General features: G+C 40.6%; 2 protein-coding genes across 16 annotated transcripts in view; both read right to left on the bottom strand.

Moving 5' to 3' along the window:
* Positions 1–3,307, bottom strand: part of LOC135486050 (potassium voltage-gated channel subfamily B member 2-like) — a 53,693-nt gene extending 50,386 nt beyond the window's left edge. For 8 of the 9 annotated variants that reach the window (XM_064768521.1, XM_064768523.1, XM_064768519.1 and 5 more), the window contains exon 1: positions 2,952–3,307. The gene's annotated coding sequence lies outside the window, so the exon portion shown is untranslated. Of the gene's footprint in view, positions 1–2,947 lie in introns of all 9 variants that reach the window. The other variant, XM_064768520.1, reaches the window with a different exon arrangement.
* A 1,264-nt stretch (positions 3,308–4,571) lies between these two features.
* Positions 4,572–18,722, bottom strand: part of LOC135487299 (orexin receptor type 2-like) — a 48,724-nt gene continuing 34,573 nt past the window's right edge. For 5 of the 7 annotated variants that reach the window (XM_064770898.1, XM_064770900.1, XM_064770897.1 and 2 more), the window contains exons 3-7: positions 12,943–13,312; positions 12,358–12,517; positions 12,019–12,137; positions 11,400–11,486; positions 4,572–5,443 (exon numbers count right to left, since the gene is read on the bottom strand). In XM_064770898.1, the coding sequence (XP_064626968.1) occupies positions 5,172–5,443; positions 11,400–11,486; positions 12,019–12,137; positions 12,358–12,517; positions 12,943–13,312 (1,008 nt within the window). In that variant the 3' untranslated portion in view covers positions 4,572–5,171. Of the gene's footprint in view, positions 5,444–5,900; positions 5,961–8,540; positions 11,487–12,018; positions 12,138–12,357; positions 12,518–12,942; positions 13,313–18,722 lie in introns of those variants that run through there. The other 2 variants (XM_064770903.1, XM_064770901.1) reach the window with 2 other exon arrangements.

The following is an 18,722-nucleotide window of genomic DNA, read 5'->3' as shown; positions in this document are numbered from 1 at the left end:
TGACTATACCGCTTCCGTCATGTTTGTTGTTATGAGCGTTAAATTTCAAATGTCATATCTGAAACAAGATGGTCAGGAGTGGCGGAGAACAGAACAATACTGCAGGGTGTGTGCAAGTCAATTGATCTAAGTATATCTATCAAAACAAAGCCAGTAACTAAATGCCAAATCTGAGAAATATTCGAAGGATGGATTAGAGCCATGAAACAGCAAACTGATATTTTGAAATCCACCCAGCATGTAGGTGTAATCGGAAAATCAATGGTGTCCAGAAAACCACGCATGTTAATCCGTTGTTTTAGAGTGTGACATCTGCGAAGTCCGGAGGGACTAATATCATATAGGATGCAGGTTTTTTCCAGAGTCCATCTTGCCAACTGGTCTTTCCGCTCAACGAAGGCAGTAACCTCAACCATCACTGACATTAGATGAAGCAATCTATTCATCAATTGACATCAGATCGATGGACCATGCCTATGAATAACTGCCCGAAATTAGCAAGTTATGTGATTGAAAGATACGCGTTGTACATCTCGGCGAAACCAGTCCGTGAAATTACCATTAGACACGAGGCTAATTGAGGTAGGAAAGGCACGTACATGTAGGACCACACGCGAGTTAGGTGTACTGCATGGTGCTTTATTGGCTTGAAATGAGGAGGAGAATAGCCAGCAACGATAAAGGAATCACTGCTACGGCGTGCTTGCTATCTTCTCTTCGATGACAAACCCATTTCCGGCCAAATTTCGTCCATATCTTTGAGTTGAAAGCTTCACTCATCACGAATATAATTCACCCCAAGCTGTTTAAATCGCCATTCTCTGATACGCAGCTTCCCCGAAAAAAATTAATTCGTCACAGTTCTCGATCAGATTTTTGTATCGAATGTCAAACTTTGATCGATAGGCAACCTCAAGCTATTTGAGTGATCGATACTGGAATAGTTTATGATGAGAAAGTGAATCTTGTTCGTTTGATGAGGAAATTAGACTCAGGGAGATTTCAATTGGCTAATTTAGATGCTGAATGCAAAAGATAGACATGTCATGAGAATTAGACTACTAGTATTTCAATCTACCAAGTATGGATTAAAGACACGCACTCCAATCTAATCTATACTTGATTCTACGAATTGTCATACCGAAATGATGGATTATGTAAAACTCTTCCCTAAGCGGGGAATTATAGTGATATCTTAACTTAAACCATACCTCTTTTGTAGAAAATCTGTATGAACTGTCGCAGCAGCCCGAATTGTGTTGAGTGAAATGCGGGATTACCATGAGCAGTTTTGTAAAATGTGTCGTTGAACAATCATACATGTCGTATACAGGTCGTTAAAATAGGAAAGTAATGGACTCGGATTATATAAATCCATAGCTTTGCTGCTGAAGTTTGGACAAACGGAATCATGACCGAGTGGGTCTGTGAAAGCTTTGAGAGAATTGCCCTTTAGTCATGTTAGTGAATAAAAATGTTAGTACGAGGACCCATTCTGATCAATCACCAACCCCACGGCAATCGCGAGTCAGCAGCCTATATACCTACCAATCACTCGAAAACATCATTAGTAATCAACCAGTACATCGGCTTCGATATTGACTATCGATCTCATGAAGTCCCTCTGCGTAGGCTGGGAGATTCAATAAAAAGAAAATCGCCCGAAGCTATGATCGGGCTATATTAGAAATTACTCATGATGCTTTATACTCGAAATCTGAGAAGCGAGAGCTTGATTTGCTCATACATGTACATGTGGTAACATTCAGATATCGATCGATTGATTGATGGCTCATTGACCTTGATACTTTTAAATATTACTAGTAATTGTACGAACCAGTGTGCTAATATGTTATTATTGAGTACCCAGAATTACAATTCAAATATTCCAATTGCAAATATCAATGTTGCTCTGGACAAGTTCACATTTGGACATGGTTCTCCTGAGGCCTTCTATAATGCTAAGTCCAGATGACTATTTCATCAAACATAGCATCATTAATGACTCGTGGCATTCACTTGGACACAGTTGCAAATAACTCAAACAAGACGCTGAGAGCATTCCTTTCCTGGTCATAGAGACGGCGTTAATCAAGTTAATGATTATACAGCTCTGAGAATATGTAATCCATTATTATTACACTATTAACTCACGTGTATCACCATCTTGGTGTACGAGCAATTCATTAGCGATTTGCTAAATGAAAGACGGTTGTCAATGCATGATGTTTCGGAGTGGACGACGTGCTGTCGATCGTGAATGGACACAATTCGACATGATGGGCACATCATGACCTAGAAACGACAAGCCGCTTCATCTCCGCCACAGGACTGATGTTATACTTAAGGGAGATTGAACGCAGAAGAAAAGAAGAAGAAGACATGATGGGCAAGATGGGCAAAGCAATGAAAACAAAGATTGCCTGAAAGAAAGAGTTGTCATTACACTCGGTCATTCAGGTTGGTGGGCGACTGCAGGCTGTTCTCTTTGGCCTGTTGGAAAGCTGTGGGTCTTTAAATTGTCGGCCCACATCTCAGAAAATGAATAAGACTTAAATGAATTCTAGAGAGGCTTACTCAGATGTATACTGGAGCAGGCATTTTAGCAACCGGGGTAACATGTAACAAGTGAACAGGGTAACGAGACATGTATCTTAGAAGCTAACATATTCTGATGGCTGCTTTGTACGTTTAGTTTGTTGTGATGGCGAGTCTATATCAAATCTAAGGCCCGACAGGGGCAAGGAGAGGCGGCTTAGCCATTACAGTCAAGATACACCCTGGAAGGAATGGGTGAAAATTACTGGTGCTTGCAAAGAGATTGCATACAGGGAAGGACACTTCAAAAATCGACGGGAATATTATGGCACATTCGAGCTGCAATCCCATTTAATTTCCAAAATAACGTGCCAGTACTTAAATCTTGGCGAACGAGAGGGAAACTTACTTACATGCCGTCTTTGTCAGTCCGCAGTTTTTTACTTCCAATAAGAGAAATGAAGCGGCACAAGTATATTGTCTGCCTTTCTATTCAACGTTAACTCCTACGACATCGGCGTCTTCCGAAATTGTCCAGATACTTTTGTAATCCATTTCCATCGCGGCACTTCCCAAACGCTTCAATCTGATTTTCGATTTATTGCCAGAATGTCCTTGTCAGCAACGCACTCCAGTCTAACAATGATATTACAAAACGATTTCCGGACAACTATGACATTCTATTTCACCAAAAATGATAGACTCCTGTTAATAATCATCCCCAAACGCTTTATTGCCTACTTCGAAATTCATGTTTGATTTCCAATGCTCCGGCAGTGTCTCTGTCAACAACAAGCTAACTCGCGTTTGGTCCTGCACATCAGGGTGACGTCACAAACTATCAACATAATGGCGCTGACCACGTGACCTGCTTCTGCTGCTGTTCGGAGACACAACACCCCGCAAAAACGATGATTTCGTTCGCTAGACACGCATTAGCAACGATGTTTTCCCGCTTGCGCTCTAAAGCTACAATCAAGGATTGAGTCAGTGAGAACGGAGAAAAATCAAGTTCTATAGGGTCAGAATCCGGCATAATGTTGCGGGCAATGTGCACAACATTATCGACCGATCCAATCAATCGCTCTGTGCACAATTTCATGGATCGGGTAACCTGTTGTCGTGCTCTAGCAGATGGATGTAGTCGGATATGGATGCCCAATGGCGGGACAGTGGCTCCCTGGATGGTATGTATGATGTAAGCAAGGACTAGAGCAACTGTACCTCTGGCTCTTGTCAATTCCAAAATAAGTCATTCGTCAGCAATCCTGAAACCGGCCGTTTGTTCTGCTCCATGGGGCTGTATGGGAGGGATAGGTGAGAGTGCTGACAAAAGGCCCGATTCTGCTTGGATTTTTTTCCGGGGTCACATCATGCACGGGGACCAAATAAGAAGAGAGCAAGTGGGACTAGTAAAGATTCAAATGGAGTTTCCGTATTCTAGGTTGTGATGAAAGAGACAATGAAATGAGTAACCGGTAAGCATTTAGTCAGGATCTTGTACGGTTCGCTCAAAAAAGGTATGCATCCATATCTATTTGAGTTACTCCTCTGCAGTGTTTCCAATTTGCAGATTATAAAATAAGGTGCCATTGCTGTCACTCTGTTTCCAGTATTTAGTTGGGAAACCAACTCGGGCAAAGGGAAACTCAATTCTAACAAATAATGGTATATTATGTCGAGTGTCTCCATCTGCAGTCGTCAGCCGTTGTACATTTCCACCAGTTTTTATGTCATCAGTCAACGATGTCCATTTACGATGCCGCCATTTGTACGTAGGACCAAGGAAAATGGTCCTGTGATCGATGACATGATGGCGGAAGTGACTGGACTGATGGTGTGTTACTGCTGTAAAACATGTCAGCAGCACATCTGGTGTCGGTCGTTCCGTTATTCTTGTTTTCATTTTTATAAGAGGCTGATGCAACTACTACCTTGATCGTCTGGACATCTCATGGCGGAGTTTGCAGCATGTAAAGAAATACGAAGCTACGCAATAAAAAACTTTTAAATCATGTTTATAGTAAGGGTATTTATTCAATACATTACATGTACATGTAGTATTAATTAATGTATTATTTTATATAAGTATTATTCCCTCAACGTTTCATTAGCGACCTATTTTTCTGAAAGGTGTCGAAGGTTTTGCCACTTCGTAAATTCATTTCACTCAATTCAAACCGGTGTAACATCTGTGGTTGTTCCCCATGTTTCAGTGTTTCCAAACAATAGGCAGCTAGAGAGACCATGACTTTTCAATAGGGGGGATACACAGAAATACTCGTCAATCTATTTTTGAGCGTTCCCAAACAATGAGGGGAAACACTCAAAAACAGAAACACTCAAAAACATTACACTGGCAATAAAACTGATGCTCCAGTACGAGGGGTGCCGACTGGTCTAAAGGATCATAAAGAAAGCTGACTACACAGACAAGGAAATTTGCTGATGCTCTTAAGTCAGTCGCCAGTGTGCACCCTACTTCAACTGCTCTAACAGAGTATAAAATCATCCAAAACTATGTAGTATCTTATACATATCAATCTGATGAATAAATTTACATCACTATGTCCGTGATATCACGTATTTGCATTCTTGGAAGCACGGCAATTGTTTTTTTATCTCAACTGTTTTCATAGGACTTCAAAAGTCTCGTTAACCTGCTCTGAATCTGCTTGGATAGGTTGAAAGTGAATCAGGGGACGGGTATTCCGGTCTACCGTCATTTTTGTATCGGCAGTTGCATGGATTGAATAATGCTGCTTGCTTCCTGAGGAACGGCACCGAGTGGAAGTCCATCGAACGTCCTCCATCTTGGATCGCGGCCATGGTTTTATCACAGGTTTCCTCATGGCGCCGCGCCTGCGCAGTTGCAGCATCTTGCATATCTTCCAGCGTGACCCATCTGCAAATAAAGAGACTACATGTTTTAAAGCGCATACTATACTGTACACAGGGGGTAGTGTTGTTTGTAAATTTCATGGGAAAGTATAACGTGCTAGACACACTTCACCTTATGCACGTTTTAATCAAAGACCATCATAATCATGATTAATTGTTTTAAATGATGAACAGGTACATCTTCAAATTACTGGCGAGGTCGATAGTCTAACAAGAATTGTTTCCAAAACTGATCAAAGGAATAAATACTGTAAGCAGTCCCCGGCCGTGACCATGTACGATGTAAACATCTTTCCGCCATAAACGGATCGAGGTGAGTCAGCTTATTCATCTACCACTCTTGCAAGCACAGCTGATCTTCAGTATCATTCTCATTCTCATTATGACTTTAGCACATTCCGCAACGCTTTGTACTACCACCTCATGCAGCTAGGTGCCCGATCCCCTCCGATTACTCTTACCCTTTTACTCTCGTTGCCAATTGAATATGCTGAACATACGCGGCCTCGGCCGCTTCGGACCTGACGAGAAAATGTACAACAATTAACATTACAACACAGACACATGTATACAACGAAACAGATTCAAGAAGACGTTTGTAAACAAAGCAAAATAAGAAATCAGCACGACACGTTACTACGCATTCGATTTCATGCAAGACGAACAAGTAATCTGCTGGACGAGTTCTGTTGTGTATTTCCTGACCGATCTTCTCGTACAATCATTTACTAATCTATATCTCCCCTTCCGTATGTGGTTTATTAGAATGAGTGATGGCCCTGTAGAACTTCAAGCAAGACAACTAACATGATATGGCTCAAAAGGCATGGATACGGTACATCTTCTTTCAATAACTCTTCATTACACAAATACGTTCAAAACTGTGACTTAATCATACTTATGACATTAGATTTTCGTTTTGACAATCTTTGGAACTTTACCTACAAACTGATTGAGATGTACCGTAATTAATGGTACCGCTATAACAGTGTATACGAAAACACTCAAATCTATGCCCGTGCCTAATGAGTTCACACACACACGGCTAACTGTACAATGGTAAATACTGAGGTCCTGCAACGCTTATGAGAGAAGAAAGGTAGTGCAAACTAGGTACAGGGTGCGCTCATATCTAAGTGTGATCTCCTTATGAACATACATGTATCTTGCAATTCTAACAAACGATGCATACGATAGGTTCTGTGGTTTCATACTAACCCCTTGAACATGTTACATTCACCTTTGATTTTGACACCCTTTATCTGACTAAGAATGTGAATGAAAAGGACAATAAATTATACCCCAGGAACCTCTTAGGGTTTGTATGAAACACATCAATGCTACAAAGTGCTACACACTCCATCCATGCACTCTTGTTGGGTAGTTGATAAAGCTTGGAATCAGTGAAACCTTGGAACCAGTGATAAACCTTGGAATCAGTCCTAAAAATGCATAAAAACATGAAATAATGCCATTCGAACCTAACGTGGTTACGAATCAACATTTGGAGCTTATTCTTACATGATCAGATCGGAATTTTATGGTAATTTAGAAATCTGTCGCATATCCGATTCAATAGTCTATATTTTAGAACAACCCAGTTGTACCTCGCCTCCAGTGTACAGTACTGATCTCCCAAATATGGGAAGACACGCCCACCACACACCCATAATATGGACCAATAGCGCTCCGCTTATAAATACGCCACCACCACGCGGGGCCTATTTGAACTACGGATCGGTCTGTTCATACAGGGTGATACAGAGAAAATTGGGGGCCTGTCATGCATTATGCATGGATAAGGTTGACGACTATGTCTAGGCCTAATTGTCTATGATTGACTGATATTTTATAACAAACGATGAATAAAAGAAGCCTAGTCATGTATGTTTATTACCGAAGTTTGCGGATGAAAATTTCCTTCGCCGTGAGCGATTTCTTACATCTTCCAGTACGCATCGAGGGATGCAGAGATCTTTGTGACGTCACCAGTTCTAAGCGGTTTTTTTTATTCACGTGTGTGTTTGTCCTATGATCTCGTGCATCTAGTACCGAGCATAATACTTTATCGTCTATGGAATACAAAACAATCATAAAAACTAATTTTTGCTTCCATTGAAGAGAAATAAAATATTTTAACGACCACAGCGCATTGCCAATTGATGACGTCATCCTCCACATTAAAAATGTTGGCTTCTGAACTAACTGGCAAATTGCTATCAATAAAGTCAGCTGGGACGAGACTGTCAGTTCGGAGGGTATAAATCGTGGAAGGAACGCACCCGATTTCCCGCGCTATTTGCACAGTGATTCCATGGTTTACATTGAATATTCCAAGGTTTATCAGTCTTTCCAAGGTTTCACTAATTCCATACTTTATCAACTACCCTCTTGTTGTCCATATTCACCTGTACACTGTGTGGGTACACGGTAGCTTCTATCCGGTGTATGGGGCGTGGTAAGGCTGACATTGCGTCAGATGAATATTTGGAATAGGCGAGACGACAGGAAGGACAAAGATCATTGTAGCACCAAACGTCCAACCTAAAATTTAGCATCTTTTGGTACAATGTATAGCTTTACATTAATTTGTATATCCATCTTACAATATGTACACAGTTGAAATGAAACACATGTACATGTACGTTAGCAAGTCATTTTCCCACTCCTGGTCGCAAATTACGTCTGGTCGTCCTGATGTGTGTTGTCTTCTGCATTCGAGTATATGTCTTATAATCTGACGTCCTCTGCAGAATCACTAGAGGCATTTCTTATAAAGAACCATCTTTGCCGGTCCCTGGAAGTCATTGGCAACTCTGAGGGAGATTCACAATTTTGAAAGGACGTACGTCTGAATGATTCGACAGCATACATTCTTTTGTTGTTCACACAATCGCGGCTAAGGACGCCAATCACAGAGTCATTATTAAATATGCATAATGCTGAAATAAAATGCCATGCCAACTCAAACTGCCCTGTTATTAGTAATGATCGGGAAGGATCCCGTGCCTATTGAGCAGTTATTTGTAAACTGCTAGATTTCCTGACAAGCATCGGGCAATTTAATTGAACGGCACATGTCATGAGAAGGAAGCGGAATATTAAGAAACGACAAACTTTTATTATCTCTGATTATAACACGATGACGTACAATTTAAACAATACACGTACACTTGTTTTATGATTACAGAATTTTATGATAGGCCTACAACTGGCCTACAACTGATAACAGTGTATGTTCGAAAAACGTACGAATCTATAAGTTCTTCTAGCTCCTTATACCAAAGTAAAGCTTTATACTATGGGGACGTCTGAAATGACAGGCATGATGACAGGAATCATACGGGAAAATCCCTACTCTTTGCAATGTTCAATTCATCTATCAGAAGAGCAAGAAGAGGAGACAACGTATGGAGAAGGAGGCGTGTCGATAAAGTTATGTTTCTCCAGCTGACGTATCACACATCTAGTATCATTCGAACATTATGTTATTCGCCACGAACATGATAACGAATACAAACAGAAGCGGAATACAAAATGTTTTTGATATATGGGCCTGATTGTTCAAAACAGGTTAGCCTTCACTAACTTGGCGTTAACGTTAACGTGGCGTTGTCTCCTTTGGTTAGAGAATGGTAAACTCAACATCCCCAAAATTAAAACTCAACGCCAAGTTTGTTTTTTGAACAACCCGGGCCTGTTTACACGGACATGTTTATGACCAGCTATCGAACGAAGTAAGTTTTCAACAATATACACCAAACATGATAATTAGGAAAATGGGTATCCCAGGTAGAAAACAAAGAAATTACGATTCGATTCAAACATGACCGCAAGTATGTAGAACTAGGATTGTGAACTCTCCTTAAAAGCTCCTGTAACTGGAAGTAATATCTGGTACTATGATTATACACAATCGAATACCAAGTCGGCGATTTTGTCCAATGAAATCAGAAGTTCTTTCAGAGTCACCCTGTTGAGACAGAGAGTAAATTAACAATAGCGCATGAACCGTGAATAGTCAACGCTAATGATGAATGTGTTGGAAATTACTTATCGAATTGATAGAAAATTGCTATAAACCTTTTCTAAATTTTGATAATATGCCTGGACTTTGTGCTTGGCAAGAAGCTCGCAATAATATGTCTTATGATATAAACTTTATAATAATATACAGTAACAGTCCATATTTCTTTATTAATAACAAGAACGTGTATAATCTCATCTGCTACTAACAACATTCTCCACAATATTGCTGGCATAGATAGATGTTAATACCAAATCTACAAAACATTCAGACGTAAAATACAGGATGTAGCAAAAATCATGCTGAAGTCTAGATGTACCGTGCCAAGACTGTTGTAGAGACCTGTAAAGCCCTGGCTTACCACGGCCGATGAGAGGAAAAATTTACATGAAATGAGGAACTTTCTTGCAAAAAGATGGCAGCAAGTAGACAAATGTAGATTGGATCTTCGATCTTTAATCCAAACTTGATGGCAGTACTATTTATTGATCCAATACAGAACAGATACTTTTGAGTGAAATTTTGACTGGGCTAGATATCGTGTTTCGGACTACTAACTAATGCCGCCTACCTTTAATAAAGTTCCTCACAGTACTGCCTTCATATGGTTCCTCCCCATAGACCCCAAGGCCTTTAACAACTCAATTTGCCACCTTACGCTCCGAGTTCGATTTTGATCAAATTGACTTGCTAATTTTATGAAAGCTAATATGCATGATGTGGACCGTTACCGATTTCGTATACATCCTGTTTAGTAGTTCGGTCACAATGCATTAGATCACTAGCACCATTTCTAAACATACCAGACACAGAGCATCGATCTGTTGATCAGGATGAGGCTTCTTCCACAAACAGCACCACATAATTGCCAAGATAACATTGTGGTTCGATCATTTGGATGTAGGTGGCACATGCGCAAGCGACAGGAAAGATGCAGCTTCAAGCGTTCCCGTTAAATGCAAAACTGAAGCTGGCTCTGTATGGTGCACAGAGGAGCCACATACCACAAAGAAGGTTGTCTGCATGGATGGCTACATGAAAACATGCTTGTGGGCGGAAATGATATCTAAATTTAAAGGAATTAAGGAGGAGTTTTACACGCAGAACGTATTAAGCATCAGCTTGGTCAGACGGGACAAATCAGTTAGAAGCTGAAATATGGACAACAATTTGTTAGGATCGATAGAGAGTGGTGTTTCCAACAAACTGGAGACCACTTTTTTCTGTAGCCGGAGCAGTAGTACAGAGCAGTTCATTTACATGTGAAGCTGAGTAGTCGATCAAGCCAAAACGAATTCGTTTCACTTTTAGTGCTCGTGCTCGATATCACAGTTCGTTGCACAGAAGTGGCTGCCTCCCGGGGCTGTCATGATCTATTCTTTGTTACTATTAACGTCGACAATACTATTTTGCAGGCAGGCAGGTTGTACAGTATCCAGTGATTCGATTGAATGCACTTCAATCGATATGTATTACAGAGGCTATATTATTTAAAGTCGGGCAAATTTCAGTTTTGCACTCGCAGGAACATTGAAGCAGCAAATATAAATGTGCGCTTTTAGATCTCGCTCAGCATCAGTGTAGCATAAAAATATCGGAATTTGTTTCTTTGACAAACACGTATCTTTTATCGTGGTATTAATACTAGGTAGTATGTACATCCCGTTAAAGTCCCCTATAAAACCTATACAGTATAGAAACTACAGCAAAATACAGACAGAGCTATGTTCGTTCTACACAATGAACAATCACTAAATCTATCAAACACGTTCGCGCGTTTGAGTGTCCATTTTGGCAATTGGTCACATGGCCATTAATCGATGACGTCACTGGCCTCACTCTGATCAATTGTGCGTTTTTGTCACCGCAGTGGTACTCAAACTGATTTGTTCTGTCTGACTGATGCTGTTAGTGTATTTGTACGTGTACATACTATCACCGCGTCTCCTCCTTGGATCGGCTTTTGAGCACAGCCTCGCACAACAGGAACACGCCATCCCAAACTCCTTACGGAACTTAGCTGAAAAGAACATGTCACAAAATGTTCAAGAGCACGTTATCCGTCACAAAATGTTCAAGAGCATGTTATCCAAAACACTCTCTACATAGCCCAAGAATGTTGCACTTTTGATGTCTGGTTGACTAGATTCCTCAACGCACGAAAGAAGTTGGCACGTCAAGGTGGTCATGCTTTGGTCCTGTCTAAAATTCACTTGATTGTGTGCATTTTAGAAATGATACAAAGGCCTGCGCCCCTACCTTACAGTTCAAAGAATTCAGACCTAGCACAATACACAGCCTATTGTCTTTAAACAAAGTCCGCTCGCACTTGGGTCTATTATGCCCTTTGTTCTACTGTCTTATCATAGTGTCAGGGCATATATTCATAACATCGACCCGCGTAACAGCCTTCGTGGGGGTCGTTAGGCCTTCACCAGCAAGGGCAAATACATGTGATGTGTCTACCAAATGACACAACCAAAAATGTCATAGCGTATACTGAACAAGACCCCGGGCCTACTAGATTGTGCCAGTCCTTGTATAATGCTTACCGCTCATGAAGTTGTAAATGACCGGATTAATCGCACTGTTGAAATAACACAACCAGTGGGAGATGAGAAATATCGCCTTGAGACTTGAGTGAGGCCTTGAACCAAATGCCCTTGCTTGACTGAAAAAAGTTCAAAGAAATGATTTGCCAAATAGTAAAATGAATCAAGAATCAAATGAATTTGATTCCTGAAAATGAGATCACATCTCAACTTTCGATCAATTATAGAAGATATAATTCAGATAGGCCAAGGCGAACTCAGCCAGCAAATTAGTCCTATATAAATCCATTATTTGATAATATTCTCTTGGTTTTTATCAAGCTGGATAATAAACATTACCTTAGTATAGTTAGGAGAAATACTGGGAAGTAACACACTGCAAACATGACAACAACAGCTATCAGCATCTTTGCAGCCTTCCGCCTTGATAGGAGTTGGTTCTCGGCAGCAGTAGACGCCACTGTGCTCGGCCTGCTGTCGTGGTTCTGTTGACAAGAACCTTGAAAGAGAGGGAGTAAACATTTTAAAGATAGAAAGTGAAATGGGTAATTGCAAAAAGAAGCTTCGGACATCCTACTTCTGGTATAACGGGTACAGCTATAGTGATAGAAAAGTAGTATATTTTAATCTTTTCAGATGAAAAACATCATGCAAGACGCCATTCGGTGAAGTTAGGGATGTAGAGGCATTTGCTGGACATGTTTATAACATTTTAAATAAACTATCTTAAGATTATTGTGTGGGTTTATTTCTTAACACAAATCGATATCCCAGTGTTTTTGAACGCGATGCTTAATTAACTTCATTTTGAAAGTTTCTCCCTGAACATCGACTTAGAAGAAAACGTGTGGTTCAGGCTCTCTGAAGAGAAACCATGATGCAGGTAATTAAATGAGAATAAAAACAATCCGTCACGTTCCTTACCTCCACTTGTTACGCCTGGAATTGCATTGCTCCAGAGACAGCGGGCGATCATCGAGTAACACACGGCCATAAGAACAAGCGGCCCAGCGTAAAGACACACCATGAGAAGTACCCAAAATATAAGTTCACTCTGATTCGACCAACCAGTCGGCTTACACTTCGTTAATAATGTCATGAAGGCATATCTTGTTGTATGTTCCATTATGACGACCTCCGGTACCATAATGGAAAGAGAAATCATCCATATAAGGATGATAGCTGTGCGCGCTCTCGTTGGAGTGCTCTTGAAACTGAGCGGGTAACAAATGGCGTACCATCGTTCAATGGAGATGCAGCTCAGGGTAAGTACGGAGACGGAGACGGAGATTTGCTGCAAAGAGATAAAGAGGGAATCTATAAATTTCCATTGAAAATGACGCCGAAATGTATGTTTGGTCACCAAATACCATTTCGATGGCACGACATTACCATGAAACAATTACGTACATGTAGTCTCAGCACTACTTCCCTAATACTTAATTCCGCAATTCTTGACATAAGGCACCTGCAACTCAAAAGAATACAATATTTTTCAGCAACTTTTTATTGAAATTTGTTCCTGAAAGGAATGTGACAATTAAAATGTGTCAAAGTCGCGGCACACAAGTTCTTTTCCTTCCATAGTAGGCCTACTAATATTCATACAAGCGGAGAGATTAGCATATCAGATCATGAACGCCGAAAAACCCAATTTGGTGATGTTTGAACTTGGCTGGAGAAGCGATGAAAGTGATGAATTGTATCAATAGAAGTCAAATACATCATCCACGCGCACCATGATTAATGCGATATTTGCTAAATCAACCGAAAGAGGAAACTGATGAATCCATGAAAAAAGGGCAGGGTCTGACTCCAGGATTGCAATGGTCGGAAGCGAGATTGTTTTAGATTGTTGTTGTCTTTAATGTAGAGATGGGAAGATTAGTCAAATCCCAGTGCTCGGATCAATTGTCCATTTTCGCGCAACAGCAGCCCACATTAAAACAACGCCAGCGATAAATGCCTTCAATAAACGAGTACTACGAAGTTAGACAGTGATTTTGATTGTTGTCTTCACATGGTGTTGTCTTTTTCGAATGTCCAACTATCAATGACCGCCATGTAATCCAAATCATTTCTGCAGAAACGTCGCATGGGAATTTTCAAAGCCGGTGGAGGACTAGAGGACACGGATGATGAGCACTTCCACCAAAACTCGGACATTGACCCCAACTCACTGCACCCTCCGAGATGTACTTTTATACCAGGGCGTGAGGCGATGTACACAACAACGCAATTGCGCCAATCACAGTGTCAAATCTGATGATGGAAAATTGAAAGTGTGCCGTCAGCAAGTAAGAGGTCACACCTCCTGAACCTTCATCAGGCCCGCGCAATGGTTATTGCGCCCGAATGACATCTTCCGTCTTTCAAGCCCGGAAGCAAGGTCAGGACTACCACAATGCGAACGGAAATTTCTACCTTGTTTGTGAGGATATTGACGCTCTCCGGCGAGGTGACGAGGGTCATGAATCTGCTGGTATACAACTCATAGCTCCTTCATCGCGACATTCTTATAAACGTGGACAAAGGCTTCCATGTACTTGCTGAGAAGCTAGAACGAAGTCAACCGCCTTGGTGTCGTCTTGGTGTCGTGTTTCTATTTTGAATAAAGATGTTAATATTCCCTTTTTTTAAATGCAGGTTCGTCTGTTGAAAGACTCAATTCTCGCACAATCTTCCAATTTTTCAGAACTCCCTCCCCTGTGTACGCATGCCAACACTAGAGCTCTAATCGTTTTGTTCATACTTTAAGAGTGACAACGATACAGCGAATAAAAAAGGCTCCAATCATATTTTCCATCCCTCGACACCCACCTGTACGCAAATTGCCCCTCAAATTTACCAATTTGATTCCATGCCCTTGTTGCGTATGCTGCTAAATGGACGGCCAACGGTTTGAATGAATGCGTCAATCCTTCAACCACTTACTGTCAGTGTCGCAAAAGTAACTATCCCACAGACTTCATTAAGGCACGAAGCTGCCGACACTAATGCCAAGTTAATTCGGATCGATTGACACCGCTTGTACCCTATGCGCTAAAGTGGCTCAGTCACTCACCTTACCACAACACCAGCGGCCCACCATTGGTAATGAAGTTGCCTTTAAAATAGTGACGGCTCAGTCCAATGTCGCAATTTAAATGTTTTCAATTGATCGAGCAATTTGTTTCGCCGTTGTCTAATATGATGATTTAGAGCTTTTTATTTGTTTCGCTTACAAGATACGTCGCGCTGGGTTCAGAGTTAATCGAATTTCATCAAACCTATTCTCCCGTTTCTTGTGGCATTAACTCTTAGAACTAATGGCGCAGTACAGGGAATAGGAATTCTAAAGACAAGTTACAATAGCGAAAATTTTAGTTGGAAGACTCTCGATATGACTATCCACCATACTTGCACGGAAATACACTTGAGCAGGGTTGTACCAAAAATTAAGCTAAAGGCAGCATTACATATATCATTTGTAGCATAATACATGTGTCATGATATTGTATCTCTAGCATTATCATGCACAATTCATAGAGAAAGTATGATTAACCTTTCATTCTAATCGGGATGCAGATAAGACAGGAAAAGTATAAGGTCCGAGGTCTATACATCTGGAACTGTTCTCAGTTTACATATTCCAATCAATACAATCGTATCATCAGATTCATGTACGATATTTGCCTTTCAGCGTAATTGTTATGCAAGATTGGGCTTTTGGTGAACACCAAGTAAGATTAATATGCAGCCCATGAAGCTCGGGCAATATTAAGACAAATGTGCAGTTTCGGCAAATGTATATTAAATGCCCATTGTGGCCAGGACCTATTGACTTTCAGTTATTTAGGACGGGTTTACCATCCGATTGGGACTTGCATGAGTGTTTAACCATGATAATAGCGTGACAATTGTTATCACCATACCTGACCAGAATACGTCAGCGGTACATCTAATACTGCGGTCCGTTCATTTTTGTCTTAAAAGTGCAACTCTTGTATGTTTTTATTTACCGTGTCCCAGGCAAGACATTCAAAGCTAAAAAAATATTTTGCCGAGGCCAGCTCAATCTTTTTCAGCCTGATGCTGTTTATTCCCTGTAAGTAGACAAGGTTGCTCTTAATAGAAAAATGAGGCGAGCAACGAACGTAAATTACGTCTGTAATTGAAGAAGGCACTTTGAGAAGAACCAGGAAGTAGTCTAGAGGCGTGAAAGAAACACGTAAAATTTAGAATCCATCAAAAGATAGAATGAGAAGCAGTAGCACACCGATCGGAAACTAACTAGAGATTTTTAGAAAATGTGTAAGAAAATTGCTGCACAGGCAAAGATGTTTATCCTCCCCATCAACAGCTGCAACAATTTCTAATGACAAAGGCATACATGAAAACTCCTTGACAATCTAAGAATCTACACTACAGTAAAAAAATTATATATACTTGTGCAACATATGACGATTCTATATAGAGATTTCTATGACAATGCTGTGTTTATCTTTTGGCATAGATTGTGGGAAATGATTCCAATATCGATTTTTTTATAGAAATATTTGCCTGTGTAATTGAGATTGAGGAGGTTAGAATTATTTATTTTGTATCTTCACATCGAAGATGCAGTTACAATTTTTCATTCCGAAATTTGAATAAAGGCTCTCGACAGTCTTAATCTGATCAGTATTTCCTGCAGCGTGACTGCCCTCTCTCAATTGAATATGAATAAGGCTGAGACAGTTAAAACCTTACCCGTGGGAAGCGTGGAAAGTTGGCACAGCGATTACAACGTATTTTTTAGTGTATCCTACTTCTGGTTTTGTGGCGGCATATAGACCTTCCAAGCATCATAGAATACGACATTAATAGTAACTTGTATAAGAGCTATAACCTGGTTGCTTTATGGATGGACAAACGGGGTTCCATCGAATGATTGATATCTTTACCCCCCCCCCCCTTCACAAGTCTTATTTTTCGTCCACGCGCCATAGAAAGAACAAAGGTGGATAAAAGTTCATTTGTATATTGATAAGCATCGGCAGTATCTCATTATGATGTCCTTCCAATATGGGCAAAAGCCAGAAGGTATTGTTGAAACCGATTACTATTTGATGCAAAACAATGGTCCACTGGTTCACTATAGTCACGGCCTAAAGATTGTCTGCAATATGCATGCCCTTGGAGACTTGCCTTTGAATAAAACATTGAATTCAAATTCCCAGATTGAACGTCTGGAAGGAAAGCACTGACGCTGCGCAGATGTTAATGAACCAAACCTAGAATAACCGAACTTATGAATCAAAATTCAGGTTTATGTATTCATTTATGCGGCAAATGGAGAAAATCAAAAGTTTATGCAGCAAGAATGGATGCAAGACACGATATTTGTTCCGTTGCGACGGAAAGATCCTTATTGGGACTAAAATGAGAGCTCCTTGAATGACCAAGAGAGAGACGGCGGCTTGCCGTACATGGGAGTAAACGGCTGATGAGGCCAGGGCCTATACGTTAGACCAGAAGCAAACCTTTCATGCTTTGAGACATAAAAAGTTCATAAAAGAAACAGGATCCAGTGAAGCTGTGATCTCGGCTGGTTTTCGCGTAAACAAAATTGAATACGAAAAAAGATGTTTTTAAGTAAAGTCAGTTAATAATCTTAAAGCCGGAACCTCTCCCTTTACCAAAAACGTATCTATGGCTATGTGTATCCGTTTCTTCACCTTGAAAGTAGAGAATCCTGTACATGTGTTCCAGGTTTTGTGAGTTGCTGTGTATTTCCGTACACAATGGTTGAAGTGGACTATCGTTTCGCTTAATCCCGTTTCTAGCTGCAATCTTTCAAAATCCTTCTTGCATTCTCCAGTAGCATGAGGTCCAGCGAGTTCGAGCTGCTACTGCGCGGGATTCCTGTACTGAATGTTCTCCTTTTGTGAATTTAAAGATCATAACCTCAGAAAAGGACCATCATGTTAATAATACACACTAAATATACATTTCAACACTTACTGTGTGGTGTATACCGATCTAGATTTTCACCACGTTTACAAGTCTGGTTACTCTACAGCGGCAATGTTTCTTTCTATTTTTTGGCGCAGCACAAAAAAAATGTAGGGGTTGCACGGACGGTGTGACAGTGAATGCACGTTAAAATGTTACTGATGAATACTGATGCGCCGTACGCGTGTACTACCGACCCCATTCCTATATTGACCGACTGACTGAAACCAGAAATTGACAAACGAGCAATCTGTTTTTGCTGAAACTCGATACGTCTTGAACCTTTAGGAACAAATTGTATTACCATAAGAGATTGCTGTTCAGAGAACAGGTCACATCTTGTACGCCACCTGAATGAAACTTTGCCACGTTGAAACAGAGGAATCAGAGGAAACAGATTATTCAGAGAATGAAGATGTTCTGCAGTCGATATCCATGACGTCATTATGAAATCCCCGAACAAGCATCCTCCTTCTCAAAGCAATTCGTCTGCAACCTTTTATTGATAGCTCTCATTGGGACGTTGAGGTGACGTTGACATAAATGTGAAGGATATTCATGGTTCGTCAAACTGTGCATGTACTTGTCTGGTATTGTGTCTGGCAGTAAACTGAGCTACATAGTAAATCACTGTGCGACGGTACCCATGGCGAAGCTTGGCGATTGGGGAATTCACTACATCATCCGGCTGCAGACCATTTATTTAGACAAGAAAAGTTACAAATCTA

Source organism: Lineus longissimus, chromosome 4, assembly GCF_910592395.1.
Source record: "Lineus longissimus chromosome 4, tnLinLong1.2, whole genome shotgun sequence".
Classification (NCBI taxonomy): domain Eukaryota; kingdom Metazoa; phylum Nemertea; class Pilidiophora; order Heteronemertea; family Lineidae; genus Lineus; species Lineus longissimus.
The sequence above is the reverse complement of the archived record's forward strand: the minus strand, read 5'-3'. Positions and strand labels throughout refer to the sequence as shown.